Source organism: Acomys minous, assembly GCF_964271855.1.
Source record: "Acomys minous genome assembly, chromosome: 5".
Lineage (NCBI taxonomy): Eukaryota > Metazoa > Chordata > Mammalia > Rodentia > Muridae > Acomys > Acomys minous.
The window spans coordinates 57,248,124-57,275,065 of NC_140494.1; the positions used below are offsets into that span (position 1 = coordinate 57,248,124).

General features: G+C 41.8%; 1 protein-coding gene across 1 annotated transcript; it reads right to left on the bottom strand.

Moving 5' to 3' along the window:
* Positions 1-26,942, bottom strand: GOLPH3 (golgi phosphoprotein 3). The gene is made up of 4 exons (XM_084781106.1): positions 26,420-26,942; positions 12,895-13,026; positions 6,935-7,049; positions 1-2,020 (listed from the first exon to the last, which is right to left on the bottom strand). Exons 1-4 carry the CDS (start codon positions 26,642-26,644, stop codon positions 1,596-1,598), a joined length of 897 nt encoding a protein of 298 aa, XP_084637232.1. The 5' UTR covers positions 26,645-26,942; the 3' UTR covers positions 1-1,595.

Here is a 26,942-nt window from a genome sequence, read left to right on the forward strand (position 1 = left end):
TTGCTCTGATTCAGGCACTTTCAAGATCATAGTTTATTTATTTCTTCAGATAAAAAGATAGTGTACATATTAGGGAGTCCCTTAAAATTCACCTCTAAAGTTATACGCTTCTAGTATTTTTGCATCAAATATTAACCAAAAGTTTCCAGACACCTGAAAGCCCCACTATTAACATGAACTATAGTAATAAAAAATGTGACATTTAATTTGTTCAATGTATAGTATTTACATTATGAAACTAATGGTAAATAAACAGTGATAATGAATAAAATCAACATTAAAAAGCAGAGGTTTGCAGTCTTATGATGTGCTAATTATCATAATTGTATATAAAAATTAAAACATAGCAGAGCTTTCTGTTACAAAATTCTTAATCGTGTGAGTTGTAATCATTACTCGCTACCAATTTACATGCAACATCTGCTAGGACTGATATCTGATTTTCGTTTCCCCAAAAAAGGATGAGTAGATAAACGATATTTCAGAGCAGACATTAATTTACTTGAGGACAGAAAAATGAAAAGATTTTTAAAAAAAACAAAAACTGTACTCAAGATCAGTACTGGTCACAAGCCTCTTTCCTATAGAAATCATAAAAACAGCAAAAGTTAAAAAAAAAAAAAAAAAAAAAGAAAAGGCCCAATAGAGATGCACAGGCAAAGTACCATGAGGGGCACAGCTCAGAAAGAGTCCTGAATGAATCACACATCTTGTCTCTCCTTCAATGATGAGAGAGGTCTATTTTGCCATCAAATAACAATGAATGAAACCAAGTGAGGCTTGGCTTCAGAAAGAACCCTGAATGAATCACACATCTCCTTCAATGATGGGGTCTATTCTGCCACCAAATAACAATGAATGAAGCCAAGTGAGGGGCATCAGATGCACAATTAAATTTTGCAAAATACTAAAATGAGGCAGAGGTCATATATAATTCAAACTATATACAGTATCAGTGGAATGCAGCCCATCCCAAACGGCTTTGTGAAACAATTGGACCTTTATGATTTAATAGCTAAAATTATATTAGCTGTAATCATACAATAGATTTACATAGGAAGCAAAATCCAGGGGGCATTTTATATTATGTATTTACTGTGCTGTTTCAATTTAAAAATAATTTTGCTAAGTATACATCTCAACTGAGGTCTATGTATAAAATGTCCTAAGAGATACAGATGTTTACCTTTGGTGAGTTGAAGGCCTTGTTGTGACTTGTCTGAACTGTAGGCGGAACACCAGGTGAGTATGCACATGTGGGAAAACTCGATCTGAGGTAATCCAAAAGCTGTGCATGGGGTGGCTGGAGCTACTCTGAAAGTCAAAGTACACCAGAAACCCAAAACAGGTAACAGTGAGAATGGCAACAGGGAATGGAGTGCCAATGTGGCAGTGAGGTTGGTTAAAAACAGAAAGAGGAAGGCCTCTCGTACCAGCAGAATCCTGCGTACATACAAAAAGAAATAGCCACCCACCATTTTGTAGAACAAAAGCCAATTATTAGCGTGGGAAAGTACAAACTGCAGAAAACCAGAAGTCAATAGAAGAAAAAGCTACTGGTTCACATGAGAAAAAGGAAACCTTCCACTTGACAGTTACTTGGTAAATGCAGCTACAACCGCCCATAGCACTTCATTGGTGTTGGCCTTCAGACACTCCACTTCTGGGTCTAAGTCGAGAAGCTGCCGGACTCTCTTGGTGGCTAAATCATACTGCTCGTCCAGAAGAGGAGCAAAAGCATTCTCCAAAACATCCGAGGCATGGGCTAGGTAAATGAGGGCCAGCAAGCGCTTGTCCATTCGGTGAGGGTCATTTACCCATTTGTCAAGAACAGCTTCTTGTACCTTTTTGATGAGGCGCTGCTTAATGTTGTTATTGGTGAGAGGATGTGTCGTCATGTCAAACAGGAGGAAGTTCTGTTTCTCTGTCGTCAGCACACCCTTTTCTACCAGGTTTTTGGCTAATCGTTCCCGTACGTTTCTTAACTGATAATGCAATTTTAATGGATTCCATGTCTCACCTAGATAAGAACATTCCAGAAGTTAGGAATGAAGGATATGATTTGTTGAATTACAACAAAAATATATATACTATTAGATAAGCCGCATCCCCCTAGACCATGAAGCCCAAATCTGGATCTCTGGGTTCTAGGCTCCCAACACACTCTCAGGCACAGCATCCACTTCCTTTTGAGATGGCATTTAGTGAAATTAAGCATTTTTCAATAAAATCAACAATTTTCCTTTACAAAATTTAGTAACAAAGCACTTCTCTAAACTAGAACACATTAAAACTCAATCACCAGCTCCTTTATTCAATATAAAGACTCTAAGGCTGGACTTTGGAACACTTAGAGAATCAACCTAAAATTATATTATATCTAAGCTGAATTATTGAAGTCAGTAAAATGGAGCTATTAAACTTAAAATGTACTTAAATTTTCAGTTCCTCAGCTTTACAAGCCACATTTTAAGTAGCAACAGCCATAAATGGCTGGCCATTAACTACTAGACAGCACAGAACACTGTTATTATCCCAGGAAAGAGTAGTGGACTGGATTATATTGCTGTTCAGATGGCCACAGAAACTATTTTACTTGTATCACACTAAGAGTACAGAATATCCTTGACAGGAGCTCAGTGCTCAAGAGTACATAATGCTCACACAGAGGATCAGAGTTCAATCCCCAGCACCCATATCAGTGAGTTGCCTCACAGCCACCTGTAACTCCGATTTCCAGGAGGAAACAATGTCACTGACCTCTGCAGCACACATGGTGCACATGCATGCACTCGGGGCACTCAGACACATAAAATAAAGACTAGCCTGGACAGCAAAGAATCTTCATTATTATTAGAAATACGGGGGAAATAAATTAAAAGTGACTTTTCAGATATTGGTCATAAAGCATTCTGAAACTATGACTCTTGGGCAAACCTAATGAGCCTCAGGACTGCCCCACATACACTACCTGGAGGCATACCCTGGGGGACAGAGCAGGAATGACACAGCAGTCACCCTACCCAGTCTGAAGTCAGCGATCGGGACAGCTAAAGTAGCTGAAAGGGGCAAGACCGTAGCTAAAGACCTGTGCAGTATTCTCGAGTCTCAGACAACTAAGCCACAGAAGTTGAAGTGAGAAGCTGCAGAGCTAAAAGCAAAAAGACAAATACCAGGAAGCTGAACAATGCCTCGAGTTCTCAGAGATGAGAGGAAAACCTGAATCCATCCAGCCTGAGGTGAAAGGCCTTAACCTAAGAGCATCTAGGGCACAAGGAGACCCAGAAAGACCGCGTGGAAACTACTTAGACTGTCCCACCCAAGCTTTAAAGCATGTTGGTCCACAAGTAACTCAGATGTCTGTCTTCAAAAGCCAAAGCCAAGGCTGCCCTTCCCCCTGGGGAGCAGTGGAAGGGAAACAATAATGAGGATGAACTAAGGGCCCCCACATGCTAGGCAGGCATTCAACACTCTTTAGACAAAGACTTCAAAGTTCAGCACTTAATCTAATATTCACAATGCTGAGTATTCAATACTGTTAAAACAATAACAAAACACATTACATTTGCAAAGAAGAAAATGTGCCTGCAAACTAATGAGGAATGGAAATAGCCAACCAAATCAGCCATGAACAAGAAATAGCAAAAATGAAAAGACCAGCAGACAAGGACTTTAAAGAGAGCGAGTATAGCACCTACATAACTTAAAGGAAATGTGCACAAAACAAAGGAAAATTGGAATTCTCTGGGACAGTCTTTTGTTATATTATTTGTTATGACTATATGTGTGCACATGGATGTGACTCATGCCTCAAGTGCGGAGGTCAGAGAACAACGTGCAGAAGATAGGTCTGTCTTCCCATCATGTGGAGTCAATCCCAAGTTCAGGTCACCATGCCTGTCAGTAAGTGCTTTACCCACTGGCCTGTGGAACAGCCACTGAAATTCTGCAATTTACAATGGAAAAGAAATTCAGGTATATGATAAAGGGCTGGCACTATGAATGACTAGTAGTTAAGGCCATTTTACATAATTGAATTTTTTCAAATAAAATATTAAAACAAATCAGTGTCTGCAAGCATGTGTGGGCTTGTGCATGCATGCATGTATGCATGCATGTGTGTGCGTGTGAAATCTTTATAATATAATTTACTGGCTAGAATAAAATGGGAATGTGACCCTAAGAACAAAATGAGGCATTAGAAATGATTTAGTGGGCAGTGATGGCACACATCTTTAATCCCCGCACTCAGGAGGCAGAGGCAGGTGGATCCCTGTGAGTTTGAGACCAGCCTGGTCTACAATGCAAGCCTACGACAGCCAAAGCTACACAGAGAAACCCTGTCTCAAAAAAAAAAAAAAAAACCAAACAAACAAAGAAAGAAAAGGAAAGACAGAAAGAAAAGAAATGATTCAGTATTAAGGACTATCTATCTCTAAGGAAGGTACAGGTGAATGGGCACACAAGCTACATCTAGACTTCCAGAAAGAGTAAAACATACTAAGAACAGAAGAAACAGCACTGATGATGACCTTTTCACAGGTGTATGACTTCCACCTTCGACTGTACAATCCACTGTCTCTCAAGAGCCTACTTACCACCTGACAAGTTTAGGTTTGGGTTCTTACTCTGTTTCTTAATGCCAGTGTCAGGAAAGCAAACAACCCTAAGCTAGAACCAGACAAGATGAAGTAGCTGACTTTGAAGAACTCAAAGTAATACAACTGAAGAGGATAGCCACATTTATGTAAATACTTATTTTCCTTTAACTCTACAATTAACTAACTATGCATATACTAACCTGTAAGCTATCAAAGTACTATCCCCCAGCAACACTAGCCACTTAGGTTATTACTGTCTGATACACTTATGTTTTCACAGAGCTCCAGTACAACACAACTGTGTCCCAACAGTCGGCTAGCTAGGACAGGTCTCACACTCTAGACACCTTCGTGGCCACCTACTTCAAACACTGAACTCAGGTGAGCAAGCTTGGCAGCAAGTGCCTTTATCTGCTGAGCCATCTCACTAGTCCCTTCTAATCCTTCTGAAAAGGCACATTTCCTTCTCTGTGTGTAATTTTTATCCTTTAAATGTCTAATCCAAGGACTTCTTCCTTCTTTAATATCTAAAAGTTTCCTCAGATTTTCTTCTGAACTACCAAAATTTTAGAGAGCCAAAAATATTAAATTATTAGACACACTTAGGTGGTCTTAAATATATTTTAAGATCCCTTCCATTTGCAAGTTCACAGCACTGATGTCAGTACCATGTAACCCTGGCATTCAGACAGTGCACCACATCCTGTTCTGTTGCTGATATTTCTACAGTACAAGGCAGGAGTCAAATCCAGAGCTCTGACATTCTAGATCCTAAGGACTATAACACTGATAAAGACAACTTTGAAACAGCTGGACTTTTCAAAGGAAAAAAAAAAAGTTTTAGCCTCCAAGCTGGCTACAGACCTATACACTTTAAACATTTATAAAAATGGGAGAGCAGTAGGATGGCTCAGTGAGCAAAGCCACTTGCAGCCAAGCATAACAATCTCAATTCCATCCCTGGGACTCACACTGTGGAAGGAGAGAACTGACTCTTGCGTATTGATTGTCCTTTGACCTTTGCTCCTGTGCCAGAGCAAGCTCACCATCACCCCCTCACCACCCCTATTAAAATAAAAGTGATAAAAATCTTTATTATTTGGCAAGTTGCACTGCAGTCTGGTACATCTGCTCAATAGGAAGCAAGTGGCTGTTTTCCTTTTCTGTTTCCCAGGGCCTCACACACAGTACGAAGCACTCCATCACTGAGCTCCAACTACAACTCCCACCACTAGCAAGGTGCTTTGTTTTCTCTTCCTCCTGAGCTGGACCCACTCTTTCATGCCATTCCTAATGTATACCTAATAATAATATGTGCTAAAAAGCAACATTCTGGCATCTATAGCCAATCTAAAAGCATAGGATATTGTTTAAATATCTGCCTCGTGACTTCTGATCTAACCCAATGGACATCCTACTATATTTCAATACTTGGGGAGAAAGCTTCTTTTTTGGTTTTTTGAGACAGGGTTTCTCTGTATAGCCTTGGCTGTCCTGGACTCACTTTGGAAGAAAGCTTATAGACCTCGCCATTTCTTCAATGCTCACTCCAGTGAGAAGAGTGCAAAAGCAACTCAAGTGTAAGAGTTAGTCAGTTCACAGCCATATAATGTTAACTAGTTAAGTATACAACCACCTTAACTTATCAACCCAGCCCCTTAGGCCAATACTAGTTTGGGGTATATGCATTGTCAAAGGCAATCAGGCGATCAAGACACCAACCACCAGATAGAATGAGCCCAAGGAGCCACTGGTACACGTAATAAATGATCAAGAGACAGTTTATAGTTTATGAGGACATCCTCACAGCTTGGCCCACTCTAAACAAAGAAAACTGTACCAATGATTTTTATAAAGAATGGTCGGGCCAGGCATGGTGGCATACGCCTTTAATCCCAGCACTCAGGAGGCAGAGGCAGGCGGATCACTGTGAGTTCGAAGCCAGCCTGGTCTACAAAGTGAGTCTAGGACAGCCAAGGCTACACAGAGAGACCCTGTCTCCAAAAAAAAAAAAAAAAAAAAATGATTGGATACAAGCATGTGGGGCAGGCTTTTAATCCTACCACTTAGGCAGCAAAGGCACGTGGATCTCTCTGTGTTGGAGTTCAGCCTGTATAGTGAGAACACCTTGACTCAAAACAAACAAACAAACAAACAAACAAACAAACAAGCGCCTGAAGGAAGAATATCCATCTTATTCAGTATCTTCTCTCTCATGTGAAAGGAGATAAGACTTTATATACATATATCATCCCACCACCACGTTTCCATAAGTAACTAAACAAGCTTCTCTAAACAGAACTCAATGTTTACTTTTTAATACATCAGCTTACCACTAAGTAACTCAATCCAGTTCTGGACTGTCTCTGGAGGCTGAGTCTCCTTAACATGCTTTAGAGCTTCATCAAGAAGAACATCCCCTGTTGGAGCATCCGATTTACAGATCACCTAAAACACAAGAGGTCAGAAAAGATCCACTGGTACCTCTTCTTGTCACAAACTCGTTACAAAAAACACATAAGTACGTAAACATTTCATGCTCAGAGACCTTATACTTACTATAATTCCATTTGATGCTGAACCTTAAGCTATTAAGTACAGAATTTCATTCATTGAAACATTCTTAGGCAAAGAAAGACTCCATTATATGGAAGAATTCAATATACTAAAGGCATTTCACATAAGCAACAAAACTAATTTTCTCAATGAATGTTATTAAATTACAAAATTAAGAAATAGCTCCCATGAGCTTATGCTCAGTAAAAGATATGAAGGGGAAATACAGTTTCAGGAATAACAAAGACGTTTTTTAAATTGCCACTGGTAAGACAAGCAGTGATTTGATTATGTAAAATTACTCAATCTCCAGCACCAAGTAGATGAGGATCAGAGATGGGGTGTGGGGCTGGTAAGGACAGGCAGTCTAAATCACCTATCCTGGGCTACAATCTCAGAAGGGGCTGAGCGACAGCCCAGGACGTAGGCACACTGGAGGTTCTGCCAGGACTCGCACAGCAGCTCGTCTGTAACTCTAGTTTCAGGGGACTCAAATGTCTCCTGGCCTTTGCTGCAGCATGCATGTGGTGCATAGACATACACACAAATAGAACCCCAGACACATAAATAAAGTAAATCAACCTCAAAGGCAAGAAAAAGTAGAAAATAGCAGGGAGGGGGGCGGGGCGGTAGGAAATGAGTTTAGTACTGCCACACTACTCAGCTACCCTGGGTCCCCGCGGGCTTCACTCCTGTATCTCCCAAGCAATACATTTCTAGTTGAAATTCTGTAGTACCAGAATTCAGCCTAGTAAAGTACCTTAGAGTGGCTATTAAAAATGTTGTGAAACTTAACAATTTTACCTTTAAAATATAACTGTTCTCTCTTGTTTTTGTTCAAAAAAGTGTCCTTCATTTTTTTTGCTCAATTTCACAAAAGATTAAAATATATAAGGTCTTAATCCTCAGCATTATACAAGAGAAATATATAACTATAAAGCCAACCACAAATCTAGCTTTAAGAATTTAAAAAAATCAATTTTTAAGTACTAGGTTTAATCCAGTATAGCCAAAATTAGTCCATAATAGATATTTGAAGGCTAAGAAATCTAGTATGTTCACCACTGTTTTTTAAAACCCAGTATGTTTTTACAGCATAGCTCAGTTTATCAAAGTGACATGATTACAACACTGGGCAGTGCAGATTCAGAAACATCATTCAGAACACTCACTCTATGGTGTTTAGTTAGACCAGGGTTTATGGGGAAAAGGACTTCAGGAGAAAAGAACCCTGTGCCTGTGATGTTGTAGCCGTGTGACCTACTTCCTTCTGCTCCCTCCATCCCTCTCTTCATGGCCAGACTCTGGCCTCATCATCCACCTTGCTTCTGAGCCAAGTGTTCTACTAGGGTCAGAACCTGGCTATGGGGAGATAATTTTTCTTCTAAGTTCAGCTCTAGCCCTTTCTCACATGTGTCATTTTCTCCACTACCTTTGGCAGGATTCTAGCCCACAAGTCTGACCATCTATTCACTTGTAATACTGTCTTCTGAGTAGAGGCTCTGAACATTTTTAATGCTTTAAGAATACTTTTATTTATTCTTTGATAATTTCATAGCAATGTACAATGTAACTTGATCATCTCCAACCCAAATTCTCCACATTCCTTCCCCACCAACAGCTCTCCTCCTGTCACCTACACACACACACACACACACACACACACACAACTTTTAAATAAGCCACTCCTAATGTTGCTTGTACGCACATGGGTGTTAGGCCATCCATTAGAGTGTGGGCAGCCTACCAGTAGCTACACAACACAACCTTCCCCAGCCATCAGCCGCTCCTCAGCTGGGGGTGAAGCCTCATGAGAACACTCCAGTCCACACTGGGGCATTGTATGGCTTCACCTTGTTCAGGTAACCACAGCTGCTGTGAGCCTGTGAGCACATGAGGGCAACACTTTCAGTCCCATGTTCCATACTGAGCTCATCAGCAAGCAGATCTTACTACATTTCAATGCTCCTGCTCAAAACCAGTCAAGATTCAAACAAGTGGGCTGGAGAGATGGCTCAGAGGTTAAAAACACTGGTCCTGAGTTCAATTCCCAGCAACCACATGGTGCTCATAACCATCTATAATGAGATCTGGTGCCCTCTCCTGGCATGCATGCACACATTCAGGCAGAATACTGTATAAATAATAAATATATATAAGTTTTTTTTAAAAAAAGATTCAAACAAGTTCTAAATTCCTTTAAAACTTTCAAGAATATGTGTGACTTCAAACAAATATGCTCTACTTCAATAAATCCTTGCTAACTCCAGTCTGAAGCCGCGGTGACTTGCGGAGAGAAACAACCCGAGTAGGCTGCTATTGTAGTTATCAATAAAAAATATATACACAGATTAGTAATTTAGGAACTTTTCATTAGAGTCCTGACCTAAAGCAAAAAGAGTAAGGAAAAAAGATTAAAAATAAAAAACAAGACCTCCAAGGAAATGCATTATATAGATTAAAGATTTCAAGAAGACCTTGGGGACTTAACAGAAAATATTAGATTCATAAAACAAGCAACCCTGTGGGAGCCACAATCTTATAACAGAGAGGCCCAAGGTCAGTTGTGCAGCAGTGATATGACACGAGGCAGGCCATGAGGACAGATGTGGACAGAAGCTAAGGAGCAAGAGTAAAACAACCAAAAGCTGAAAGGCTACAAACAGATTCTCCCTTAGAACCTTCAAAAACCAACACAATGCCAGGCGTGGTGCACGCCTTTAATCCCAGCACTTGGGAGGCAGAGGCAGGTGGACTGATGAGTTCGAGGCTAGCCTGGTCTACAAAGCAAGTCCAGGACAGCCAAGGCTACCCAGAGAAGAAACCCTGTCTCAAAAAAATAAAAAACCAACATGATTACATCCACTAAGACTATGGTCATTTGTTAACATGAACTTAAAATGAACTGAAGACAGAGCCAGAAGTGGTGGCACATGCCTTTAATTCCAGCACTCAGGAAGCAAGGACAGGAGGATCTCTGTGAGTTTGAGGCCAGCCTAGTTTATATACCAAACTCCAACTCAGACAGAACCTCAGAGAGAGAATCTGTCATTAAAAATAAAACAAAAAAAACTAAAATAGTTGGCTTCCAGGAAGAGACCAAGGAAAAACAGCTACACTTGGTAGCTAACTATATGCATTATCTTAACTAAACCACAATTATTTTAAATTTTAACTTGTTAAATCATATGGAGTACTTTTGCAACAACATTACCTACATCACATGACATAGTAAGCCACTACAGCTAGGGAACAAGTTTCTCCTGACTGTAACTGTATTCCAAAGTCTAGCACAGTGCATGATATACTTAAATACTGAATACACAACAGAAAACTGAACAGACAATTACCAGTCCATGGCTCTTGCTCAGGAACAGCACAAAACTGACTTGTTTCTGAAATTATTTTTATTTTATGTGCATTGGTGTTTTGCCTGCATGTATGTCTGCATGTCAGATCCCCTGCCAAGTGAAGTTACAGAGAGCTGTGAGCTGCCTGTGGGTGCTGGGAATTTAACCCCAGGTCCTCCAGAAGAGCAGCCAGTGCTCTTCACCACTGAGCCAACTCCCCAGCCCCCAAAACGGACTCTTGTTAGCTTACTCTTTTTGCTTTAGGTCAGGACTCTAATGAAAAGTTCCTAAATTACTAATTTGTGTATATATTTTTTTATTGATAACTACAATAACAGCCTACTCGGGTTGTTTCTCTCCACAAGTCACCATGGCTTCAGACTAATATAATATTGTATTGTTTTATGATACAGTTCTCCAAAACAGTAATTTTTAAAAATTATTCCAATGCCAGCACAGCTGTCTTAACAGTAAATCACTAAATTGACTTTAGAAATGCCGTGAGAGACTATTTCTATGGTGTTGGCCTATAATAGCAGCAGTTCAAGGGAGTGAGTTAGGAGAATCTAAATTCAAAGCCAGCATAAGCTATACACCAAGACCCTGACTCCAATAGACAAACATGCCCATGTCACCTGACCCACTCAGTACTAAGCTCAAACCCAGAGCCCACCCCCGCCCTGCACATGCCAGGGAAGCACTCAGCATGAGCTGCATTCACTCCAACCCAGCATAGAGCTTACACTACTGCATGTAACGTTCGTCAGCACATTAATGGCTTTCCTTCTTATAAAATTATCGTTTCTTGTTTTATCAGTCAGACAGTGTTAAGAGTAAGAAATGAAGGCACGATGGGCTGGAGAGATGGCTCAGAGGTTAAGAGCACTGACTGCTTTTCCGGAGGTTCTGAGTTCAATTCCCAGCAACCACATGGTGGCTCACAACCATCAATAATGTGATCTGATGCCCTCTTCTGGCCTGCAGGTGTACATGCAGACAGAGCACTGTATACATAATAAATAAATCTTTTTAAAAAAGAAAGAAAAGAAAGAAATGAAGGCACGAGCTTGTAATCTTAGTGTTCTGGAGATGGAGGTGGGAGGCCTTCTAAGGTCAAAGGCAGCATGGTGAGCTCCAGGTCAGCCTTGGTTAAAAAGTGAAGACTCTGTCTTAAAAAAAACAAACTGCATGCCTGGCATGATGGTGCATGCCTTTAATCCCAGCACTCAGGAGGCAAATGTAGGGGGAATCGCTGTGAGTTCCAGGCCAGCCTGGTATACAAAGGGAGTAGCCAAGGCTACAGAGCACTTAGAAACCGAAAAACAAACAAATGTTTGACCTAACATTTAGATTTATAAATATAATATAATTACTAAATTGGTTTTGAAATACCATGTCCAAAGCATAAGAATAGAAAAGAAACAATCTTCAATATCTGAGGCTGAGTCTGAATTTAAAATCCAAAACCTAAGATCGGGTGTGGTAGCACATGCCTTTAATCACAGCACTGGGCAGTAGAGGCAGGCGGATCACTGTGAGTTCAAGGCCAGCCTGATCCACAAAGCTAGTTCAGGACAACCAAGGCTACACAGAGAAATTCAGTCTCGAAAAAACAAAAAACAAAACAACAACAACAACAAAACAATCCAAAACCTAGCATATACATTTCTGTTCTACTACAGAAGTACCTACAAATACCTTCACCATGGGAATAAGTATAAAGTCAATCACAGTCCTCCACCAAAAAAGATTAATTTCCGATGAGTAACTGAGTTCCACAGATTGGATTTTTGTTTTGTTTAGTTTTGTTTTACAAGACAAAGTTGACAAGGTTTCTCTGTGTAGTCCTGGATATCTTGGAACTCTCTTTCATAAACCAGGCTGGCCTCAAATTCACAGAGATCTGCCTGCCTCTGCCTTCCGAGTACTGGGATTAAAGGTGTGTGTCACCAATGCCAGGCTCAAGACTGAATTTTTTAAAGTTTCAAGGTTTTCAAACTTCCTTCAAACTTTTTCAGAAGCAAATAAAGTTAGGCATTTTCTTAAGATGCAATGGACATCGATCCTAACAGTGAGTGATATCTGTTGCATATGCAAAGAACCAGAAAAACCAAGAATGCAATCCAATAATGACAATTTTAAACTAAGTATTTAAAGCTATTAGAAATAGCCGGGCGTGGTGGCGCACACCTTTAATCCCAGCACTCGAGAGGCAGAGGCAGATGGATCACTGTGAGTTCGAGGTCAGCCTGGTCTACAAAGCGAGTCCAGGGCAGCCAAGGCTAACACAGAGAAACTGTCTCAAAAAAAAAAAAAGCTATTAGAAATAGTCCTCATTTATACAGAACAAATTCTTGTAACGGAGTATTATTTAGAAGTCCTCTTACCTTTCTTGTTAAAAGGCTTTTTCTTCTCATTCCACAAGCCTCTAATTGTAACCTTCCTCTCAAGGCTAGCTCAATTAACATACAGCCACGTAATCCAGATGATATGCAGTCATTCCAAAATGATGTATAACCCTATTGAAAATGAATAAAGAAAACAAAACAGCTAATTTACCTTAAGTCATAAGTAGAAATATTTTTAGCCAAAGCCACACGTCTTTTTAAAACAAAACACTAAAAATGCACTATTAGTATATTGCTAACATAGGATCTGGGGCAGGGATTTTTTTAAACAGCATATTCTTTCATATAAACAAAAAAGAACTTTAGAGGTTAAGCTGGGCAAAACAATACATACCTATAATTCTAGTATTGGGATATGGAGGTATTCTAATTGCTCAAGAGTTCAAAGTCAGGGATGGAGAGATGGCTCAGAGATTAAAAGTACTTGATGCCCTTACATAGAACTAGAGTTCCCAGCACCCACATGGTGGTTCACAACTGTCTGTCACTGTCAATGCCCTCTTCTGGACTCCTTGGGCACCAGACATATGTTGCAAGATATTTGATCACACTCTGAACCCCAAATTATATTGTTTACTGAAAAACCTGATTCTACTCAGCCCTGGCACACACCTTTAATCCAAGATCTTTCTGCTTGAGTATTGTAAACACGATTAAATAAAGTTAATCTTAGGTCAAGAGATGGAGCAAGCAGCCAATTAATAGGGAGTGAACATAGGAAAAAACAAAAAGCAAGTCAAGAAGACAGACACACAGGAAGTAGAAGGGAGGGACATTCAGTTTGAAGGTTTTTTGAGAAGCTGTGGGGAAGGAGGTTTCTTTTTCTGCTGAGGAAGGTCAGCTGGGTGCTTTCTCTGCCTCTCTGAGGTAGCATGCTTTCACCCCAGCATCTGACTCCTGGGTTTTTATTGGTAGAACTGAACGTTTGAGATTTTGTTAAGAAATAAACAGGCATACATACAGGTAGTGCAGACATACATGAAAACAAAACAGCCATACACACAAATTAAACTAAAATGTTTTAATAAATAAAAATCCAGGCTAGGCATAGTGGCTCATACCTCTGGCATTCAAGGCAGCCTGGGCTACACAGGGAAGGCTTCCTGGTACTTTTGCCAGGTCAAAGTGATCGGCCAGGATTTAAGAGGATGGCTGACCATCAGCGTTCATGGAGCTTCACTAATGATGTGGGGACTTAAGTGCAACCCCCAAGATACCACTTTTAATGAGAACTTTCGGAAGAACAGCATTTAGGTAAAAGGAACTATAGGGAGATAAGCGAAACTACAGTTTTGTCAGGCACTGTGACCTACTAATCCCAAAACTTGGGAGGCAGAGGCAGGTAGATCTCTGATCTACACAGTGAGATCCAGGACAGCCAGAGGTACTTAACAGTGAGACTTGTCTTAAAACTAAGTAAATAACTAGGTTTTTAAAAAATAATTATTATTTAAAAAGCCAATTTCAATGTGAAATCAAGGAGGCAGACTAGCTTTGAGATTTGCTAAAATGAAAAGACTGTAAGAGACTAAGCAACATGTTTATTAAAAACCAGTAATCAATAGAAATCAAGATCTGGAGAAAAAAAAGACTTAGGACGCCTGGGAATTGATTCCACATGAAACTAACAGCTGTGTGGTTCTCAAAAGCCTGAAGATACAGATGGGGTTCTTGCAAAGAAAAGCGAAGTGTAGACAGCATACACTTCATGAAGCAGGGTGAGTGTGGTGAGTACACCAGTCTGAAATGCCAGTTGGACAGTTTAGCAGTGCACCTTTGATGGCAGAGAACAGAGGGCTGAATATGACTGTCCCAACTGTTCTCGTGCTATGAGTCACCCAGAGATGTCACCAGAACGTGCTCTTTACTACGGAGTTCAGAGTTACATTTAATGAAAAAAATGAATTAGCTCACATGGGAAAGTAGATGAAGAAAAAGAACAATTATATGCCAAAGTTTATGGGACTTATCTGAAATATACAAGATCAGTGAAGCTAAGAGAAACATCAAGCAACGGAGTACCCAGTGCCTTGATAACCTCTTAATAAACCCATATCTCAAACACATGATCAGGAATTACTGGGGGAAGGTTTTTAAGTTGCATAAACTGACCCAAAACAGTGGGAGTAATATGACTGACCAGATAACAATGCCACGTTAGATTAAGTAGGCTAGAGGCAAAGCAGACCAGGAGAGTGCCAGTCATCTGTAATCAACCTCAGCCAGCCCAGTTCTCTAGTGAATCCACGACACAACAGAGTGTAAACAAGTTAGCAGGGGAACCGCTCAGAGTCAAGAGTTTAAAGAAAAACTTGGCCTTGTTTCTCTAAACAACAATTACAGGGGCCTAGTGGAGGACTACATACTCATAGCATGTTTATGTGTGTGTCAGCAGAAATCCTTCCTATCTAGCACAGCAAGTGAGCCACTTTTAATGAGGTAGTCAAGAATCTATGAGAAAGACTAGTAAAAAACTGGCAGTATCAAGCAGCTACATTTTTAGTTCAAGAGGCAGAAATAACTAGCTATGTTTGCATACAGTGTGGGAGAATAGAGGATTTCCTGGAAGCAAAACAAAGCATGAGGACCAGGGGCTGTAAGACAGTGCCCCTCGCCTCACCTATCATGTATGTATGAGACAACTCCAACCTGAGTTCAGTAACAGGACTGAACAATCCAAGGCATTCCAATTTCAAAATTAGTCCCTTTGTCCTAAAAAGTAGTATCAGCAAGGGGAGACATTCCAAGATAAAGTAAGCGGGTTATGTACTGCCCTCCAACACACAGGTATCTAGAATGGCATGGGTTCAAAATAGAATAAAGCATACTACAGAGCATGCCATAGAGAGCCTAATATACTGTCAGGTCAGGTAAGATGGTCCCAGCATATGCAGCTCACTACACTGCCCAGCTCTCTTCTAACACAGCACTAGCTGCTAAGCTAGTGGACTACAGCGTCCTCTGTTGCTGTGGGTCCTCTGGGTCCCAGCCAAAACCAAACTGCCAACCATCAGGGCAGACCTCATGTGTTGTGTAAAACTCAAGTGAAACAGGTTTTTATCATTGCATGCACCATTCAGTCAGGAAGTCCAGCAGAAAGAACGAACAAATGAGGCAAGGGGACATACTCCAAAGAAACAATCTTCCCCCACCACTGGCAGTTTCAAGGTTAACATTAGGAGGCAAGACTGAACTACACTACACATCTAGGAACAGCCCATCCCAGTTTCTGTCAGAAACGACCATCACTGCTGTGCATCTCCAACTGCCTGCTTTCTTTCCTCTCAAGCGGTCTGGCTTGCATGGGAAAAGGGGCACTGTTTACTGGGCCCTCCAAAGTGTCAATAAGGACAAGCCCTCCCAAGTGGGGTGAAGAGCTACACTACTTAGTCCTAATCTCTTGAGGAGAAACTTGAGAGTTAGCCACTCACAATGGAATACAGGGTAAACCTACTCTGAAGGTTTTACTAAGAGAGATACAACAACCAGATGTTCTAAGATGTTTCGTGTATTATACAAACACATACAATATGGAAAAATGTCCTTGATCCATATTTTACATAAGATACAAAAATAAGATAAATATGCCCTGAATTTATAATGATATGGAAACATAAATACAGGTTTTGTATAGTAATCCTAGCACTCAGGAGGCAGAGGCAAGCTCAGCTCTGTGAGTTCAAGGCCAGCCTGGTCTACGTAGAAAATTACAGGCAGGACAGGGCTACAGAGTGAGACCTTGTCTCAATTTTATACAAAGGACAGGGAGAGATAAAAAGAAAAAGAAATGCAAATCTTTTGACACAGTTCTATAGACCTTAAGCTACATTACAGAATACCATGCATAGAAAAATGTATGTACAAAGACACCGATCTTGCCACTTATAACGGAACAGTAACAATGATGACAAAGCCTAAAAGTAAATAAATTCAGTATTTGCCTAACTTTTTGACATTGGACCACTTTTATTTACTGTATGCATGTCAGAATATTGTATGTAACTTTCTAGGCACCAGGCTTTAAATCCAAGTAGAGAAGAGCTGAGGAAACAGCACATGCTGCTCTTCCAGAGAACATGAATCTGGTCCCCAGTATCAAGCCACTCACAACTGCCTATAACTCCAGTTCCAAGAGTATCAATGCCTGGAGCCTCCCAAAGGTACCTGCACTCAATGTATATTAACAACAGAGACACACATTTAAAAATAAGGGCCAGGTGTGGGGTGCCTTCTTTAATCACAGCAGAATACAGTGGATCTCTGTGACTCTGAGGCTACCCTGGTCTAATAGCAAGTTCTAAGTCAGCCAGAGTTACAAAATGAGACTTTCAAAAAAGCCTTTATTCTCTCTCCTAGCTCTCCTGCCTTGGTCTCTTACCCCACTCCAAGATCACCTCTACAGTCTCCTTGATGTCTGTAGTGATACTAAACTGACAGACATTTACAAATAAGAGCCTCAGCATCCTCTGACCTCTCTCATCCCTAGCCACAGCTTCCAAACCAGCCAACACCATTTCAAGGGTCATCAAGGCAGCAGTCAAGTTCACTGAGATGGGGGCTGCCTGCCACAGTTGGGTGGGTGGCTCTTGGGCTGACTTGGGAACTGTTTAGGGAAACCTCAAATCACAGCTCTTCTACTCACATCTGGATTTTCTTCGGAAGCAATGAGTTCTTTTGCCTAATGTTAGCCTTTGTCATCCTATCCAGAAGCAGCTGTCTCCATTTCTATCTCCCATAATTCTTTCTCTGATATCTCATCGGCTCTCTATGTCCCTTTTTCTGTTACCCTCCACCCCCGCCCCAGGAAGTCTGGGGAAAGTGGCTGGCTCCAAGTGTAGTGGATGTAAACATGTTTTTGTTTTGATCCCAAGTGTGGGATATGAAACAGACTTGTGTAAGGGCGTTCACTGGAAAAAGACTTGTGAGAGGGCCCATAATGTTTGTCCACTAGAAGAGGAACTGCCTCATGCAGGGGCATGGTTTTTGCCAGCTAATAAACATCCTGGTACAGACTGAAAGGAGATATATATGAGCCCCAAACCAGAAAGTTGGCTTTTTTGGCTTCTGCATCACTTCACATCACGTGGCTGTTAATCACTCCTCCTCAAAACACTCCAGAAAATGCTTTGAGGTTTCTAGGTTTCTGCTGCTGCAATTGTGGTTGCTTTTGCTGAATTTCTGGTTTGCTGTTTAATGGGTCTGCTGGAATCCTGATGACATTGACTGAAATCCACCTAAAGAACTCAGTCTACTTCTCCTGTCCCCATTAACCTTCTTTCTCTACCTATAGTAGGTGGGAGTTATATTAAGGCATTTAAAATCCCCAAATAAAGTAGGTTTGTAAATGATCAAAGCCTATATCAAAGTTTGACAGATAGAATACAAATAAATACTGTATTAATAAGGGGGCATAAATAAATACATGGTTTTAATGATCCCAGTGCAAAGATTATTATAAAATTAGGAAACCACCTGGGCAGTGGTGGTGCAGGCCTTTAATCCTAGTACTAGGAAGGGAGAGAGGATCTCTGTGAGTTCAATGCCAGCCAGGTCTACAGAGAGAGTTCCTGGACACCCAGGGCTATCCAGTGGAACCAACTCATTTTTATGTATGTATGTATGTATGTATGTATGTATGTATGTATGTATACATACATCAAATATACATGTGTGCATGTATATGCATATTGATCCCGCTTTATGGCTAATAGTGATGGCTATCTTCACTTTACACTTTTCTTTATAGATCAGAGAGAAAATGGAACAAGAAAAAGACTGGTTATTATAAGGTAATAATTAAGATACAATCAGTAACGTGGTAAGGGTTAATATTAGAAACACTAGAAATTTGTACCTGATATAACTAAGAACCTACTTTCAGTTTCTCAATGCCAACATAGGCCTCTGAATATAGGGTGTCATCACTAAGCCTGGCTCTTCCCAATCCTTTGGATCTTAACCAAACAGCATTTCTTAGAAAGGTCTCTCCTGTGCCCAACGCCAAATTCACTCTCAGAGTCCTCTCTTTTTTTCTTCAACATAACTATCACAGTTTTTAATTATGTACACACATCTTTGTATATTTATATATCTGTTTTGTGTCAAGCACAAAACAATTACCACAAGTATAATTTTTAGTGAATAAAGATCAATTATAGGCTTTAATTTTTCTTGGGTTTTTTGTTTTGTTTTGTTTTAAATTTCTTCCAGTGCTAAGAAAACACAGCGTGCTACACACACCAGGCAAGAGTCTTCATCATGGAGACACTCTCCCCAGACACTTAAGACTTTTTTTCCGTGTGTGTGTGTGTGTGTGTGTGTGTGTGTGTGTGTGTGTGTGTGTGTGTACAGGCAGCTGAAGAGATTAGAAAAGGGTGTCATATGCCCTGGGACTGGAGCTATAGGAAATGCTGAGCTGGAAACTCTGGGAAAGCAGCAAAAACACTTTAACTGCTGAGCCATGTTTCTGATCCCTATTTCTTATTTTTTGGTAACCTTTATTTTCCTAAATATACAGACTACTTGTATGTTGTTTAAAAGGCATAGTTCTACTATTCTCATGCCTTAAGCCCAACCCCATCATTTTACTTCCTTTCTCTCATAGCTTAGTAATCTTAGTAATTCTGTGTTGTTGTTGTTTTAACCATTTAGGCAATCAGATGCATGTGGTGTAGACATAAATGCCAGTCAAAAAATAAATAAAAATATATAGCCAGGCAAGGTGGCTCATGCCTTTAATCCCAGCACTCAGAGACAGAGGCAGGTGGAGCACTGTGAGTTTGAGACCATCAAAGCTAGTCCGACAGCCAAGGCTACACAGAGAAACCCTGTCTCTAAACAAACAAATCTTTTAATCTTCACCCAAGACTGGCACCAAATTTTACAAGTTCAGGCCCCAATGGGTTAAGTGTTTAGAAACCTGATACCCTGAGACCCACATAATGGAGAGAACTTATTTTCACAAGTTGCAATGTGACCTTTAAATGCACACCATCATGTACACATGCATGCACAAAGAAAGAAACAAACTGTAAATGTTTTTAGTAATTCCAAGACCAATGTCTTTGCTGTCTCCAGGGTTTCCATTCCTTTCTACACTCACATCTTTTAAAAGTCTGTTTATAGTATTGTCTTTAAAGCCCGCAACTGCTTCCAATATCAACCCCAGATTTTTTTTAACATCCTGTGCCAATAAAGTTTCATGTTCCTTATTCCATTCATAATCTCCATCATAACTGTTATTTTCACGCAATTTTTATTTACTTTTATAGTTGAGTAAGACTGCTTATTTTTTTCATCTAGGTTCTTCTTGTGTATCCCATCTAAAAATGTTTTGTTTCATGTTAGGTTACAGCCTGTACTTCACTGGGCTGAATATCTCCAAGGACAGGGGCACAGAGTGCCTGGAGCCTCAACACCTGAGAGCCTGACACAGAAAACTCACTTGAACCAAGGAGTTTGGAGCCAGCCTGAGCTACAGTCTCAAACAGGCCATGGAAGACAAGCTCAGAGTACAGTTCCATGGCAGGGACTTACCTAGCAGCTTGCTAATTCTGAGTTCAATCCTCAGCAGTGTAAACAGTTCTAAGTATGGAAATAAATCTGAGGACTGGGGAGATGCCTCAGCGAGTAACACTGCTTACTGTGAAAGCTCAAGGACCTGAGTTCAAATATATGTAGGATCCACATAAAGCTAGGGATGTCCTGGTATGCCTGTACCTTAGCACAGTGGATCCTGAAAGCTTGGGGACCAGCCAGAGTACAGGCATATAGCCCTCACCATTACATTCACAAATAAAATAACATTAATTCTTTAAATTATTTTAGAGATTATAATAAATTATATCATTTCCTCCTCCCATGTCATCCCATATACCTACCTCCCCTTGCTCTCTTTCAAATTCATGGCTTTTAAAAAAATTGTTACTCCCACTATGAACATATACATTAAATTTTTAAAAAGAAAAGAAATATTTTTAAAGAGTTGTGGACCAGAACTAGAGATTGAGCTCAGTTGAGAGATTTGCCTATCCCAAATGTACAACATAAACCGAGGACGGCAGACAGTGCCTGCAATCCTAATACTCCAGAAATGGAAGCAAAAGGATCACAAGTTCATGGACATCCTCAGCACAGAGCTGGAGGCCAGCCTGGGCTACCTGAGCCCGTCTCAATAATAAACAGTGTGTGAAAGCATTTGCCACCGAAGACCTGGTAAGTCAAGTTTGATCCCTGGAAACCATATGAAAGAAGGAGCGAGCCAACTCCCATGCGTTGTCCTCTGACCTCCATACAGGGTGCCCTATATACCCCCACACAAATAAATATAGAAGATATTTTCTTAAATAACTTTTAGAAGTTGTAGAATCCTGCCCTAACCACCTTCTGTAAAGATTCTGGCCTTGAAAGTAGTAAGGATTATTCTCGTCCCCTAAAAAACAAAGCACCACAAAGAGGAAATAAGATCAAAATATGGGAAGAACTGATTACAAGGGCCAGAAGAGGCAGACACCTCACAAGCTTTTTGTTTTGGAGCCAAAAGGCAAAAGGAAATAAGACTTACTGCCTGCCAACTACACTTGGCACTTTATACAACACAGCTGCCATGATAGTCACTGGTTCTGGAAGTTTGGGGGCTCCTGTTATCTCAGGAGAGTGAACAGTATTCTGGAGAAGGGAACTAATGGAAACAATCACAGACTGCGCTTCCATCTAGGGAAAAGAAACCAAAAATCCTTCAGGTTTCCCGAGTTCCCAGCCCAGATGGTCTAGAATTACAAGGGGAAAATATTTCTACACACACACACACACACACACACACACACACACACACACACACACACACGGGGCTGGGCGCAGACAGGCACAGAGACAAACACACATACACTGAGAGTTTCAATGAAAAGGCATAGTAGGAAGTAACTGAATAAGTCAAACATTCACTAAGTTATCATGTCCAGGATGGTCACAAACTAACGACAATAATGAAAGCTGGACTCGAGCAGAGCACTTGCCTGCGGTGCTCAAGGTAAGAGTTTGATCCTCAGCAATCAAAGGGGGAGAGCAAAGAGGAAAGCGAAGATCAAGCTTTAGTCAAAAGCAACAGCATTTTCCTTAGCTTAAGTAATATAGCACCCCTTAGGACCTGTAACAGGTTATGTGATAGACAATAAATAGAGGTCATTTAGCCCAGAAAACTATGAAGTCTAAGAATTCAAAATCATTTAGTCTAGCTCTCCCAACTGGGAGTTGAATGGCAAGGCTAGAATCGAAAACCACGGTATTTGTGTTAGTTTCTTTGTCAACTTGACACAAACTACAGCCACCAAAGAGAACAGAAACTGAGAAAAAGTCCCCAGAAGATGGGCCTAATAAGCAAGCCAGTGGGGTATTTTCTTGATTGATGATTGATATGGATGGGCTCAGCCCACTGTGAGTGGTGCCACCTCCAGCAGGTGGTCTTGGGCTGTATAAGAAAGCAAACTGAGCAAGCCAAGAGGAACAAGCCAAGAGGGACAAGCCAGCATTCCGTGTCTTGTGTCCCGTCCCATAGGCTCTGCCTAAATTTTCCATCCTGACTTCTCTTCTTGATGGAGTATACTTATGAGCTAAAATAAGCCCTTTCCTCTTCAAGTTGCGTTTGTGATGGTTCTTCTAGCCCAGCACTTCCCTAGGCTCTAATCTACATCTTCTATTTCCTCTAACGTTGGTATCCCATCATACCAAAATCCTCTGGAGCTCTGTCTCCTATGTCGACAGAATGCTCCTTAAAAGCTAAAAATCTTAGAAACCTCAGCACCTAGCAAAGGGAATGGGTGCCATATTTGGATTAACTGAGATAAAGCTACCAATTAAACCTGTTTACTCCATTGGTGCTGTCTTTTTCTAGTATGACTCAAAAAAATAAAAAATAAAATAAATCACACTAGAAAAAGAGTGGGGCCAATGGGCCAAGAGTAAAACTCAACCATTTTCAAGCCTGTGGTACACAGGAGCACTGTTCTGAAAAGGTAAAACATCCTTCTGGCCTACTATTCTTTTCCTCGAGCCTCAGGAGGACAACTGACCGGACAAGCCTATCTTTAACAAAACAAAACAAACAAACAAAAAATAGAAGATACTTCAAGAAGCCATCCAAGCCAGGCATGGTGGTGCACGCCTTTAATCCCAGCACTCTGGGAGGCAGAGACAGGCGAACCTCTGTGAATCCAAGGCCAGCCTCCTCTACAAAGTGAGTCCAGGACAGCCAAAGCTACACAGAGAAACTCTGTCTCTAACAAAAAATCAAAACCAAGAAAAAAAGAAACAATCTATTGGGCAGTGGTGGCACATGCCTTTAGTCCCAGCATTTGAAGGCAGAGGCTGAAGGATATCTTTGAGTTCAAGGCTAGCCTGGTCTACAGAATGAGTTCCAGGGCAGCCAGGGCTACATGGAGAGACTCTGCCTCAAAAATAAGTGAATGGATGGATGGATGAGTAAATAATAAAAGCCATCAATTCGACGGCTAAACACAATGTAGAATCCCACCCTCCCCCAAGCAAGACAAAATGGGGAAAGTTCATTAATGTGTAACAGTAAGTGGCACGAAAGTACAATCCCAAGCATTTGAAGTAACCTAACCATTTTCCCACGTTTTATGAGAATTCTGAGACTCTCACTAGTATGTAAAGAAAAGGACTACAAAGCCTCACTTCTGTTCAACTGGCTTTTTTTTTTTAACTGTGTGTGCATATATGATCATGTTGCCCTCGGATAATAACCACCTTGTTTTTCAGACAGGGTCTTAAAGGAGAGAGAAACCTGTTTTTTTAGGATCCCAAGTGTGGGATCAGAACGGTGTTGTGAGAGAACAGGTGAGGTTAATCCACTAGAAAACCGACCACCTCGTGCAGGAGCTTGATTGTTGCCAGCTGAAAAGATCCCATGATCTGGGAGGAGATATAAGTGAGCCCAGAACTGGAGGCGGGCTTTTGGAGACTTTGGATAGTTTGGCTGTTCATCACCCCACTTCGAGATGCTCCTAGAGAGAACCACTCGAGGGAAGGCTTCTGGGCTCCGGCTCCTGCTGAGGTTCTGGGTTCCAGTTACTCCAGGTTCCAACAGATAAAATCCTGCTGATTACACCAAGACAATCGTTCCTTGGAACTGATATCCTTACAATTTTGTCACTGTGTTCTTTAATCCTCTTTTCCTATTGTTTTGGTTAGTCAGGTTATAAGTGACTTACGCTCGGTTACTAAGTTGTAATAAAATATATTGGATTAAAAAATTGAGTCTACAGGGTCCCACACTGGTCTGGAGCTTGCTGAATAGGCTTAAGTACCTTGGGACAAGATAGGAAAACCCCTGACCCTTTAAAAGAGTATAAACATGCCTATGATTTTAGCACTAGGGAAACAGAGGCAGGAAACCAGGAGTTGGAAGCCATCCTACACTTTGTTCCAAGACCTTGTCTGAAAAAGGGTGGGGGGAACCTCCCCTAAAAAAACTGGATTAGTGTATAAGACTAGTTCCTAGTATGTATACAGTCAATGAAAAAACTATACACCAAGAAGCAATGCAAACTCCCAGCCCCACCACAACACCATTTCTTATACTTGCCTACACCTTAAACCCCGCCCCCATAACTTATGAAGTCTACTGATACTTAGACAAAATAATCACAACAAATAGCTTCAATTACCTGGCACCAAAGAACTTCAATTGCTTAAAAACAAAAACATACCTAAATGTTGTAGCATTAAATTTCAAAAACTTCTTCAGGCTATCTTCATGGGAACCAATCACAGCTAAGTAAGTGTTGACAGCTTTAGCTTAAACATTCGGAGTAACGCCTCTAAAATAAAAGGGACTTTCTCACCGTTATTTCCTCAATGTGACAAGACTAAAAGCAAGTTTCCATTAGTTTTAGGTTTATGGAGTTGTATCCATACAGAACCAAAATGCTAACCCAGGAACGTAGTGCCCATTTTGTTTTTCTTGTATTTCCTGAAAATGTCTCATAATCTGTTTTGTTTCCAAGGAGAGAAGGAGGGAAGGAAAAGGGTGTACTACCAAGAAGCCTACTTTCTAAATAATACTTTCTCAACAAATGCTTTCTAAAATCGCATTATTATGGCACTAACATCTAGCTTTTCACATCAGCTCGCGCGCACACACACCACACACACACACACACACACACACACACACACACACACACACCCCACCTGCCTTCCTCATTATAACTAATTAAACAAGTACTGTGCCCCTTTTATAGCGAGAGGGCTATTGAGTGTCTTCAAGCTGAATGCTATTAAGGCATGTGAACATTTCCACTGAGAATCACTTCCCTGGATAGTAGCTAACATCCCAGGACCCACCAACAGTCCACGGAAAAACTCACCTTTCTACCGCTGCGAAATTTGAGGCACTAGAAAATTGTTTTATGGGGATGAACTGAATTTTTTGCCCTCCTTCCTGAATTGTAAAAACTTACCTAAAACAAGACCCATCCCTTTCTATCTGACTCTCAAAATGTGCTGTCTAGAGTTTCCACACTGAAACGAAACAAGCTTCCGGGCCAAGGCCACCTCATCATACATGATTTATGAAACATCTAAACCTCTACGTCTTTCAAGATAATCATTTTGTAGACGGATGGGTATGTAATAAAATCAAACGTTTAACTACAAAATCCAGATGTTGAATAGGCGCAGTCACTATAATTTTTTTTTCAACTTCTACGTGTAAAACCCCTGGATATTTGGTGTGCAAACGACCTTTCCAAAAGTCTATCTAAATCTTTGCGGCCTTTCATCAAATCGCAAACTTGGTATTCCCAGCACTTCACAAACCCTCCCTTAAAATGGCAAAACTGAGGCGACAGCGGAGCAACTAACCGCAATACTAACTCATCGCTCGCTCAAACCAAGCTGACCCAAAAAAGTTACTTCCTAGGTCTTAGAACAATTTTGTATTGACTTTTTAAACAATAAAAATAACTTTTGCTAATTCTTAACAGCAAGTCGTACATTAAGTTTTACATTTAAAAAAACAAAAACAAAAGAGAGGCCGACAGCAAGTATATCCGTCACCCTCCCCCCAGGTCTTAAAACCTGCAAAAGCTCAATACTTGGGGGGCGATGGTACGCCCCACCCCCGAGTCTTTGGATCTACTTAAGCCGTCTCGGGCTGGAATTGCAATCATTTGCCGAAGAAAGCGAGGAGGAAACGCAACGACGGCCAAGACCTGGACACGAAGAGTGTGAACAGAGGAAGGAAAAACCCAAACACCCGGTACCGGGGAGCTGGGGGGGGGGGGGACACCTGGAACACACGGGGGCCCCGCCGGGGGAGGGGGCGGGGGGGGTGCTGACTCCCACACTCTCGGGACAAGTCTGGCGCTCAGGGGCGAGGGGCTCCCGAGCCAGCGGCAGGTGCGGCCTCGGCCGCCGGCGCCCACCTGGGCCCACCTGGAGCCCGCGCCCCGCCGCCGCCGCGCCCGGCCCGCCGCGCCCGCACCTCTCGGTCCTTGAGGCCCAGCAGGAGCACCTCCTCCATCAGGGTCAGCCGCGTTTCCTTGGAGTCGCCCTTGTCGTCGTCGTCCTGCTCGTCGCGGCGGCTCTGCGCCTCGTCCTCGCCGCTGCCGCCGCCGCCTCCCGCCGCCCGCTCCTTGTCGGCGGCGTTCCGTGAGGCCTCGGTGCGCCGCTGCACCAGGCCCGAGCTCCGCTGGGTCAGCGAGGTCATGGCTCCGGCCGAGGAGCCGCGCCGGACCGACAGGGACGCGGGACCGGCCGGCTCTCCCTCACGGCCCCGGCCCCGGGAGCTTCCGTGTTAATTCTCCTCGGAGCTGGGGCGGCGATGTCCGTGGGCTGCGGGGCCGAAGGCAGTCATGGGGAGCCGGGTCGGGGCGAAGCCGGCGGGCCGGGGCGTCGGCGGGGTACACACAGAGGTGCCGTCAGCCCGCCGCTGTGGCCCCACCACAGCCCAGGATCCCGAGCGGAGGCGGCGGCGGCGGCGGCGCTTCCCAATATGGCGGCGCGCG

Bases quoted from the DNA above. Each gene is read 5' to 3' on its own strand.
- GOLPH3 (XM_084781106.1), bottom strand. From the start codon at position 26,644: ATGACCTCGCTGACCCAGCGGAGCTCGGGCCTGGTGCAGCGGCGCACC. The intron at 7,050-12,894 runs GTAAGAGGACTT...CTTGTGTTTTAG, and splicing joins AAAGCCTTTTAACAAGAAAG to GTGATCTGTAAATCGGATGC. The intron at 2,021-6,934 runs GTAAGCTGATGT...GTTCTTATCTAG, and splicing joins CTGGATTGAGTTACTTAGTG to GTGAGACATGGAATCCATTA.